This window comes from Pimephales promelas, chromosome 4 (assembly GCF_988280905.1).
Source record: "Pimephales promelas chromosome 4, fPimPro1.hap1.1, whole genome shotgun sequence".
NCBI classification, from domain to species: Eukaryota; Metazoa; Chordata; class Actinopteri; order Cypriniformes; family Leuciscidae; genus Pimephales; species Pimephales promelas.
Genome location: NC_142772.1, coordinates 24,194,175 through 24,206,148, shown reverse-complemented (window position 1 = coordinate 24,206,148; position 11,974 = coordinate 24,194,175). Strand labels below are relative to the sequence as shown.

At 39.4% G+C, this 11,974-nt stretch overlaps 1 protein-coding gene across 2 annotated transcripts in view; it reads left to right on the top strand.

Moving 5' to 3' along the window:
• Positions 1–1,658: 1,658 nt before the first annotated feature.
• gc (GC vitamin D binding protein) overlaps positions 1,659–11,974 on the top strand; it is a 30,903-nt gene continuing 20,587 nt past the window's right edge. Inside the window, exons 1-3 of one of the 2 annotated variants that reach the window (XM_089130144.1) lie at positions 1,659–1,782; positions 2,124–2,193; positions 2,605–2,737. In XM_089130144.1, the coding sequence (XP_088986270.1) occupies positions 1,722–1,782; positions 2,124–2,193; positions 2,605–2,737 (264 nt within the window). In that variant the 5' untranslated portion in view covers positions 1,659–1,721. The remainder of the gene's footprint in view (positions 1,783–2,123; positions 2,194–2,604; positions 2,738–11,974) is intronic. The other variant, XM_039650025.2, reaches the window with a different exon arrangement.

The window sequence follows — 11,974 nt, the reverse complement described above, 5'->3', positions numbered from 1 at the left end:
CTTGGCAGTTTATTGTAAAGTAAGAATTCATGATAACACTTTCTATGAAGACTATGCTCATAATGAATTATAGCAATTAATCAATTATAGAATATTGATGTTTATTCTCTCTGCTCTTGTTTCCTCACGGGTGGAGATACACATGATATATGTGTGATTTGTGCATTTTTGATGTCACTGACACACAGAAAGAATAAAATGCCACGCAGAGGACAGAGAGAAAATGTGTGGGGAAATCCATTTGATTGCAGTTTAAATGATGAATAATTGCATCGCTCTGGTCAAACGCTATAAGGTTAGAACCGGTGAATGCTGTTTAAAGGGTGCATAGAAAGAGAATGATGGGAGTGGCAGTGAGCCTAAACAGTCACGGTAGGAATATTGTTATGTTGTAAGATTTGAGGGTGAACCATTCAGTCTTTTTTTTTTAGAGTAATTTCAGAGTAAATTTTCAGAGTAATTCTTTTCAGAGAAATTTGTTCAGAGATGGACCCACCAAGATAATGACAAAGGTGTTTGATCCCAGGAATGCTGCTGAATGCTGAATGCTGCGTTTTTCTATCACTAAATAACAGTAAAAAGAAATTAACATACCAGATTGCAGTAGGCATTGATTTCTAAAACATACCTTTTGCCACATGTCATACATCAAACTCGTGATGAATGTAGTCTTCTGGCATTATCTTGTGAATTGATGGGGATCTGTCGGTTGTCACTTACTCCAATGTTGTCATCTAGGATTTTGTTGAGTGCTCTCCGGAAACCAGTAGACTCCATCTCATGCAAAACCATTCTTATCACAGAGGCGTTTCAACAGCGTTGACACAGCTCGAGTTCCGTGTGTCCGGCCGTGTGTGCATCCTTCTGTACATTCAAGATTTTAATAAACTGTTAACTCATTAACTTGTCCTGCATGTGTTTTGACAAGACCGGTCACCATGTTAAATGTTTATTGTTTGCAATTGACCACTTGAGGAAATAAATTGTCATATTTACATACTGGAACATCATACAAAACCAAACAGATTAAACCTGGTCACTTCTTCTTCTTCATTGGTGTTTAATGGCAGTTGGCATCCAAAGAGTTGCAATTCTGCCATCTACAGCTGAATACCAGGATGGCAGAAATATCTAACCAATTTTCTAAACTGGACCTCCAATATTCTATGACCCCTTCGCCTACAATTTATAAAAAATGTCTTCATAAAAAAAATGTATTCCAAGTATAACTTACTTCTTACTCGCAAAGTTTAAAAGTAACTGTTGAGTGCAGGCAGCATTATTTATTTTTAGAATTTGGGACAGTGAGAAAGCAAATGAAAAGCTTACTTGAATATCAAAGTGATAGCTAATATCACTTTCCAAGAGATTTGTAGCCTACTTCTTAATACCAAGCTCAAATCTGAAGTAAGATACTTTAGTAATCTTGACTAATTTAGATCAACTTTAAAATTGCCTTTAAAAATGTTCACAAAAGTGCTTCTGTAGACCACTCAATCACTGCTTTCAAAAAGTTTTAGTGTTTTAGCTGTCAAGCTGTGTCATGGGGTCAAGGGGAAAACCAGAGTCTTGTTTGCATTTAAACATTTACATAACTGTCTGTTTTTACTGAAGTTAATTTTTTACTATGCACACTTTTGTCTCTTGTAAAACTGCAATGCAGAGGCAGTTCCTAATTTGAACTCGTCTTGAAATTGTCACATTATTACCTGTGGTAAAATATGAGGAACACAGCTCTCATTTTAATTGTGTTAATAGTTCCAGCGTTGCTTGCTGACAAAGGTAGGAAGATCAGATTTATCTAATTTAATAAATCTTAAGGTATTTTGCTGCATTTCCACAGTGGTAAAAGGTAAAATCATTATTGACTCATTGTCAATATATCTCAGTTTAAATGTTTAATATTGGCACTTACATGGTGAATTTGTGTTAATGATGTTAGATTGAAGCTTACAATATTAAGTCAGCATATACATTGGAATTGTGTTATATTATAGCTAGAGCCATGAATAAATCAGCCATATAAGGACAATAAATTATAGTTCATGACTGCTATGTTGATTAGTGCATTTGTGCTTATTTTTTATCGATTTAATTTTCGTTTTGTTTTTGTATCTCTACAGGCAAGAATTATACCAAAGAAAATGTTTGCCAAAAGCTCAAAGCCATTGGAACTGAAAAATTCAAAGAAATGCAAGTATAAAGTTATTTCAGGATTTACACAATTTTCCTTTTGCCAGCCCTTCCCCCAATACGGCCATTGTCCAATCACACATCATAGCAACCGTTATTTGAGCAGGTCCGTCAAACATTAGGCGTGTTACTGTGCGTTCACACAAGACGGGAATAGCACATCAAATTCGCGTCTATAACACGTCTTGTTGCTGCTTTATATGCTCAAAATAGTTAATTCTCAAATATAATGTTATTAAGAATTTGTTAATTATTTAGTCAATTATAGCTTAATTCCATTCATTCTGTCCACTGAATAGGCTATTCCTGCATTTCTGTTTGATGTATGTGAAAAAAAGAAAAAACAGGAAAATAAAGGAGATTCTTTGAACATGCTTGGATATGTTATGTTTCTCGTTGATCCTGCTGCAGGTTCATTGTCCTCTACAGTCAAAAGTTCCCGAATGGCACATTCGAGGAGGTGAATTGTGTGGCAGATGAAATGACCAAGCTTGCAGAAAAATGCTGCAAAGATGATGCCAGTCCTGACTGCTATGATAAAGGAGTAAGTGGTTGTCCTCTACAATAGTGGCGTTTTGTGCCTGAATGCAATTTAGTGACAAACCAAACACCACTCAAATGAATACCAAGTGTCAGGGAAAATTTATGCAAATACAATAGTCATTAGATGAAACACAAAAGAAGACTTTCACACTGTTCTCAACTTAACCATCGGTTATCCTCTTTTTATTAAACAGCAGTTTAGATCACATCTAAATCAATCACTTGCCAATTTGAAAGTGGGGTTACCAATGCTTTCAATGAAAACCTACTGGAGAGAGAAAGCAGTGCTAACCAGGTGTTGAGGAATGGTAAATGCTCCCAGCAGGCAGAGGATGTAGACTGTAACATCGGTCAGGCGTTAGATTTTGCTATAAAAACCTCTAAATCCGGGCTGACCTCTAAATCCAACGTTTGTTTGACATCAAGCTCGTTGGGCAGATGTCACATTTTGGTTGGATAAACAAAAAAAAACAAAAAAAAACTAAAAAAGCAAATGCATCAAAAATATAGAAATATAAAGATTTTATATTTATTTTATATAAAAAAGGGTGAAATGCATGGTAGGACACTTATTACTAACCAGATTTACTTTTTTTCTGTCAGACATCTATAGAAGTTCTTATTGAGATATAGGGCCCTATTTTAATGATGTAAAGCCCACAGCGCGAGTGTACTTAGTACACTTTATTATTCTCTTTATTGAACATGTAAAAAAAAACACAACAGCAAAAACTGAATAAAAAGTAAAAATAAATAGTTAATCATTAACATCAAGAAAAAAAGATCATCTACAGATGGTCCAAACAACAATCATGTTCAAAGGGGGTAGGAAGAAGTTAGAATAACTTTTCTTGTCCTATCCCCACTTCAATAATAAACTAACTTACCTAAGGTTTACTTTACCTAAGGTTGAAAAAAGAAAATCACTGTTCCAGCTCACATTCATGTTCATGTTACACTTAAGTCTGCATAAATCCTTAAGATTAGGATTTAAAATTAATTTGATAAGTCCAAATCCACTTTTGATAGTCTAACAATGGGGAAAAAATGGTCAGCGCACCCAGTGCAGGATCTAAAAGGATTGTCCTTTTTAAAAGGATTGTCCCTATTCTCTTAAAAAATGAGTAATGGGTGTGTTTTGGGTGTAACATGCAAAAAAACAACAACAACTAATCAGTGTAATTTCCCATTCACTTTAAATTATGTTTCACTGAACATAGTTCAGGAGGAGCACGTTCAAATAATTAATCCAATTAACGTCTCATCAACAATCATCATGACTATCCCACTGGGCTTTTACATTGGGCTTGTTTGCTGCGGTCAGAACCCGAGCACGTTTGTTCCCGGCGCCCCCCGCAGCGTTGGTCTGGTTTCACACTCAACTTGATTCTATCGAACCCTGGTGCGTTTGCATGCATATTACTTCATCGTAAACATGTACGGCGCATGATAGAAAACAGAACGCGGGTCAATGTTGTGTCTTTTCTTGTGGCGGGTCAATCATTTGACATCCTCAAAAGATATGTGTTGTTGTTGCCCTTATTCCGCGCTCAATGCACAAATTCACTGCAGGCTCACTCTCGCTTGTATCCAAGGTAAATCATCAACACTATCATCCCTAACAAGTGTTTATTTAATTGAATGCATTACAATAAGCTAAAATGAATGCGCAGGTCACTTTAGCCTACTTGCTGAACAAGTGCGCACCTCAGTCCGTGTTGCTTTCAAGTGTTAGTGTTTGGTTCAGTGATCACATTCAGTCTCTTTGTTTATGTGGCAGCTTTAACTGAAATGCTCCTGAAGCTCAGTGAATTTCATCACAATCAGGCGTTGAGCAGAAATGCTCCTGAAACTCAGTGAATTTCATCACAATCAGGTGTTGATCAGAAATGCTCCTGAAGCTCAGTGAATTATCACAACTAGTGTTGAGCAATACTCCTATCTTGTGCATGCATGTCGCTTGCATCTACTGTGCTAAGTCAAGAGTGGAATAGGTCTTATAGTTGCCCCTTTTTGGCCCAACCAGATCTAGTTCCCTTGACAGTCTTCCTGATCTCCACTGAATACATTGCAGAGATGGCACCCACGTTCAAAGAATTGGACGGGGAGGTTTAGAAGTCGGAAGCCGTCAGAAGTATGGGATGTCCTGATCATCAGGTTCCTGAGGGAGCAAGGGTCATCCATGCACCCCTCTTTATCCACTCGGGCCTACTGTATCTCTGGTGCTACTGCAATACAGAGACTGCCCCTGAGCCACTGCAGCCAGTGAATTCTTTTTTTATACAGTTCTTGTGCTCACATGGTCTCTACTAGAGGGTTCTACTCACTTGCTTTCAGTCAACGACTTGTGCCTGGAATTCAGGCAGGCTGAGACCCTGGCCTGGATATGTACCCAAGGTTCTTACCCCTTCCTTAAACTGGGACCAGGCGGTGAGCCTGCAAGCACTGCCTGGAGGAGGTCCATCCACTTCATTGCGGTTTTACGTGCAGAGAATGCAAGCCTTAGGACCTCAGACCAGCTCTTACCTGTTAAGAGTTTGGCCCACTGAAAGCGGCTGCCTTCATCTTGGTGAAATTCCCGAGATTCACATGTCCACTTAGGTGGTGAGCTCCTCTTAAATAAGTGTATGCTCCCGCTTAGACCGTTGACACAATAGTGCTTCGCTGATAGATATTCTAGAGTTAAGGGCTAGGCGACACCTTAATCGAACCGCTGCTTCCCGTGGGCTCTCTTCACAGCTTGCTGCACCATTCCCCTTCTATGGAATGGATATGTGCACAATTCTTATCTGCAGATGAGTTCCCCCTTTTAGTCAAAAGGGTGGGTGACTGCCCGGTCACCCAACCAGTTCTAATGTGTATTCTCCATGTGTATTCTCCTTGTTACCATGTTACCAGGATGTGGCTTCCACAGCGTCCCTTCCTCCATGCTCAGGGAACGCTTTCCCAGTGGTCCTGTAGGAACAGCAGTGTCTTTCCTGACCAAAGTCCTGTCCTATTCCCGCCTTAATTGAGGGGGGATCTGGAGGCTTTTGTTTAGGCACTGGAAGGAGGCAGCACTTGATGGCGTTTTAATTAGGATCCCAATCAGTCAACATGTCGACTACGTTGAACGTGAGCAACTGAAAGGGAACGTCTCGGTTACGTATGTAACCCTCGTTCCCTGAAGGAGGGAATGGAGACGTAGTCCCATCGCCAATATTGTTGGACCACTGCTGACTCAGAGTTACGCTTGGCTCCTCAGTGAAAAATAACTAGTGCATTCATCCACTTCCGTATTTATACCCGGCCATGGGGGCGGAGTGTGTAATGCATTTCACACACACCAATTACATTTTAATAGTACTCGAAGATAGTGTGATCCCAATCAGTCAACACGTGGACTACATCTCCATTCCCTCCTTCAGGGAACGAGGATTACATACGTAACCGAGACGTTTTTTATGCCTGATTATATAACTCACATCTTGCTAAATCTCTCTGGCTTGATCTTCATTATAAATTCATACATTTTCATGTGTCATCAAGCTTGTTTTAATTCTTTAAGTACATCAGTGGTTTGTTAAGACCGGAACACACCAAGCCAACGGTCGGCTGTCTGCAGATTTTGTGCGTCAGCCAACTAAGTTTCCTCGGTGTGATATGCACGGTTCCGTTGGCTGAAAATAGTCCTCGTCGGCTTTGTTTCATCCGATTCGACATGTAAAATCGCCGTCGGGCTGTTGGGGAAAGAGAGAACTCTGATTGGCTGTTCAGCTTAGTGAAAGAGTCAGTGCACGAGAATAAAAGCAAAACAGCAAGCAAAGAAGTCACAACGGTATAGATAGAAGGCTGTTCTTATGTTACATCTTCTTACCTGAGTGTTCCTTGGCGAATATTTCAATATTAACATGAGCGGAGTGGAATAAAGAAAATGTTTAGCAGGATTGATATTCAAAAGGGTAAGCAAGCGCTGCTTTGTTTATGTTATGTGTATCTGCACCCAGCAACGTCGGTTTTCCTTTTTGAATGACAAATTTAGGCTAATATATCTGCAGAAACAGACAGTTGGCTCATTAAACGCAGGCGCAGAACGCACACTCTAGCTGACAGTCGGCTGCAGTTTCTCGGTGTGTTCAAGTGCAGCTTTTTACCTCGACGAGAGCGGACGAGAGGCGACAACACAGTCGGCTTTCATCAGCGCTAGTTCGTTGGCGACGGCTTGGTGTGTTCCAGGCTTTAGCCAGACCATTGCAGTGGCTGTCAACTGAAATAAGATAGATTTGACTAGCGTGGGAAGAGAGGCATTTTGAGACACTGACAAGATGGCGCCGCTGTGTTTTGCAAGCCGTCTGTCGTTCTTTCTATTGTGGATTATTTTCAGTATTTTCTGCTTCTCTGTGATCAAAACATGGCCTACAACTCTTATTTATGATCGGCAAATGTTGCTAGGTTTGAAAACTTCAGTCATTAATATTAATAAGGATTTATGGAGCGGTTCTCACCCGTTCTCCTCAGCACCCTGGATGAATATCCCGGAGCAACTGTGTTGGCACACCTAATCTTCCTCGCAAAAAAACACAGTAGAAGACACGGCAAACAAGGAGGTGCCGCTACTAGACTGAAAGCCAGCGTGAATTCTTCTGTCCGCTGTGCTGTATGGGATCCATCTTTCCGGAGTCGTCGGCCTATTGTTCCTGACTCCCTCAATGTTTCCATGGTGTGTCTACTCGGCTTGTTGAGGTGGAGTGAACCCTCAGTTTCTGCGCCCGCTAAACAGAGGGATTCAACCTGAGAGCGATTCTCTGCCGCCAAGGATGGCATTACTCAATGTGAGATCCTTGGTAAATAAGACTTCCGTTCTGCATGACTTTTTTATTTCACAAAATCTGGATGTCCAGTTTATGACGGAAACTTGGACTAAATTGGGGGACTCAAGCCCTTTTTCTGAACTTGTTCCTCAAAACTGCTCATTTTTTAATTCTCCAAGACACTCCGGTCACGGGGGAGGTTTGGCCTTTGTTTTTAAAAACTATTTTCAAGGCCGCTTCATTTCGACAGACGCTTACACAAGCTTTGAGGTTCAAATGTCCTTAATGAACACAGAAAATCCAGTATTATGCGCAGTTGTTTACCGGTCCCCACAGTTCAACAATTTATCTCTGAGCGAATTTGCGAACTTTTTGGGGAATGTAGTAGCAATATATGACCGAATTTTACCGCTTGGTGATTTTAACATTCATATCTGTTGTCCTAATAAGCTGCTAACCAAATATTTTTGTAATCTATTGGATTCTCTTGATTTCTCTCAATATGTACAATGTCCCACGCATGTTCATGGTCACATCTTGGTCTTTGTCTTTGCTCATGGATTTTCTATCACAGATATGGACATAAGAGACAATGGATTCTCGTATAAGTCCGTCACTTTCACAACTGCCTCGTATTTAGGCTCAGACACGTTGGGTTTGTTATTTCTCATCCACAGCTTGTGAGGACTTTTCCACTGCCTATAAAGCAGCTAATGAACTACTAACAACGAAATGAATCTCTGAATCCCCGGAGACTGATGCATGTCTAAGTTTATTCAATAATACCTGCATGGACATTGTTAATATCATTACTCATTTAAAATGTAAATATTCTATAAAAAATGTTCACCTTGGGTTAATGACTCGATCCACTCACTCCGACAAAAATGTAGACTAGCAGAACGCAAATGGCTCGAGGATTAACTGCAGGTGTCATATGATATCTTGAGAGAATTTCTTCATGTTTTCCAGAAAGCTGTCAAGTCTGCCAAATCAAAATATCTTGCTGAAATCGTTTCCAAAAATCAGCATAGACCAAGAATTTTATTTTCCACCATTGACTCTGTTTTAAACCCTGTGGCTGATGCTTTCCCCACTTTGTCTGACACTTTATGTGAAAATTTTTCATCTTTTTTTTAGCAGAAAGATAAGAGGTTAAGACCAGAAACAACGCAGAGCTCTCCTGTTTTCAGTCCAGTGCCTAGTTGCTCAGCTACCTGGAGCATGTTTGATCCCATTTCATTAACTACCTGCAAAGACATTGTTGAACATCTAAAACCTACTTCTTGTCCTAATGATACTATTCCGTCATACTTTTTTTAAGCAAATTATCGATATCATAGGGCCTGATATCCTATTTTTTTATCAACCTTTGTTTGAGCACTGGTATGCTACCAGATTGCTTAAAACATGCCACAGTCACTCCCCTATTGAAAAAACCTAATCTCGATACATCTGATTTAAGTAACTTCAGACCTATTTCTGATCTTCCATTTATTTTGAAAATCATGGAAAAAGGTCGTTCTTAATCAATTACATTCCTACATGAGTACAAATTCATTATGATACTTTCCAGTCAGGATTTAGGAAACTGTACCGAATCCGCTTTACTGAAAGTCACTAATGATATTATGCTGGCTACAGATACCCGGAGTGCTGTTGCTATGGTCCTCTTAGATCTGAGCTCTGCTTTCGATATGGTCGATCACTCAACCCTCATTATTAGACTGAAGAATTTAGGCATTCATGGCACTGTTTCTTTTTTTATCTAATAGAACATTATCTGTATGTATTGGAAATTGCACTGCCTCAGCAGCACATCTTTCCTGCAGTGTACCTCAGGGATCCATTCTAGCTCAGATATTATTCTCTCTTTATCTGTTACCACTGGGTTCTATTTTCTCTAAACACGGCGTGTCATTTCATTTATATGCCGATAGGAAAGACACTGATACATTGAATGGAGCAGCAAGTAACTGCACACCCACACCAACTAACATGCACATGCACTGTAATTAATTTGCATTAAAGTGTGCAGAGGACAGGGTCTCTATTTACTTCATCTTTGTATTGATTATTTTGTCCTATTCAGCACTTTGGTCAACCATGGGTTGTTTTTAAATGTGCTCTACAAATAAATAATGAATGAATAATTATGAATGAATGAATTTTAGCCATTATTTGGAGTTTGTAATTTAGAGCAGTTTGTTTTTGGAGAAAATTCAAGCTGTTTGAGTCTGAGCGGTGGCATGGCAGCTAGCACACATGTTCTTCTGACATGGTTGTGGTACTTATGCAGATGACATGAGTTTAAATATGCTTCGTAACAATTCCCAATCTAATTTCACCCGCTCGTCCTATTGATTCTTGCCCTTTATCTCGAACATCCATTAAAATAAGAAGCGGCCCCTTACTTGCAGGCTTTGTTTATAAAATAGCCTCTTACACATTCAAATAAAACTTGTCGTTTAATTTGTGCATGGAGATAATTACATGAATCCCGACTAGAGGCAACTTCAGCACAACTCTAGAAACATTCTTGCAATCCAGTCAGTTATAGAGACCCTGTCCTCTGCACACTTAATTACAATGCATGTTAGTTGGTGTGTGGGTGTGCAGTTACTTGCTGCTCCATTCAATGTATCAGTGTCTTTCCCTAGGGACAGCTTACATCCATGTCATTAAAAAATAATTACTCAAACAAATGTCCTCATCTGAACTGTCTAATTACTCATATTGCATTTACAATTCTAAACTCAAGGACTGTTTTAATGGGTTTCAAACTCTGCACATACGAAAACCATGATGTATCCGATTGTCTCCATACCAATAAAAATAATGGGCCTAGTTTATGAAACAAAAGTACGACAAAAAACTGTGTGTATGGTCGTTTCCATGAAAACCTTGGCATTATCAAAATAAAGGCTATTTGAGCGATGGCTACGATCAAATCACACGTCGGGTCTCAGCTCGTGTACGCTAGTTTTTGAGTTAGTCTGAACTTGCATGCAGCATAATAAATCTGGTGGAGAATTGTAATGAGAGCATTTTGTTTATTTCGATTAGACTGAGCCTGAAGCTCATTAATCGATCATTAACTATTATATGACTGATTAGAATGTCAAATTTAAATTAAATGAAATTAGAGTAGCCTACATGGGTGTCTGTGACCCATTACAAATACAAAAAATAAAAAAAAAATGTTTTTTTTTTTCTCTCTCTCAGGGGTTTAGCTTTAGGCTACACATCTAGATATACATATATATTATATATCTTTATTTTATTAAATCCACCTGACTGCAAAGGTGCCTCACACACAAACAGTTATGTGACAACTAAAGAAAACTAGGTGAGGACTCAATTGCAAAATAACTGTGATATATTTCATAAAAGAAACTAAATAAAACAAGAACCCACAAGGGGGAAATAACATAATATGAAACAAAACAACTTTAGTCATGGGAAACCAGCAGACATTTACAAGACAACGGTCCAAAACAGATTGCAAACATCAAGGAACTTATAAAAGGGACAAATCAGGCATGTAATGAGGGATCAACAGGTGTGGCAAATGAAACCAATAATGAGATAACAAGGAAGGTGGGATCGAGACAGGAACACAAAACACCACGTGTGCTACACGATACAGGACAAGCATGTGACACAAACACACACAACGTATCACTTCTAATATTGCTAACTTGACATTTCAGCCATTCATTATCAAAATAAAAACCCCAAAAAATGACAGTTCTCAATTTAAATGGTCATGAGATTACTTCCTCTTCTTGACCAGTTACTTTCTCCGTTTCATAAACTTTAAAGCCAAGGCTTTAAACTCTGGATTTTAGCGGCATGATGACATTTATATGATGGTTGTTTTCAGCCAGATCATTCGCACGATGGGATTGGCAAGCCCGTTCACATCCCAAAGCGCCATATAGGACGCTTTTGCAAAAGCGTAAATATCCAACGCACATGGCACCCTTTAACGTGAAATGAGACGCAGATATATTTGGGCAGAAGGCGCCCCCTAGTGGTCTAACCCTTACCCAACACCATACCTAAACTTAACCATTAACCGAAGCGTCTCATTAGACGTTAAAGGGTGCCATGTGCGTTGGATATTTACGCTTTTGCAAAAGCGTCCTATATGGCGCTTTGGGATGAGAACGCGTTGGATTGGCAGCATAAAAATGTTTCATGAATCACACATGAACCCTTTTCTAAGATGATTTCTGCACTCGAAACTGCGCTGGTTCTACGATAAATTGATTGAAGGGGGGGTTGACTGCTTTTTTTCTTTGCATGATTGTGTTTATGGGGTGCAATTTAACATGTATTCGTGGTTTTTCTTTTTTTAAAAGTCTTATTTTTCATAAACTTCACCTGTATTGTCAGCCGCGCTCTCGTCTGTCCCCTGAACGAGCGGTTGACTTCCTGATTCT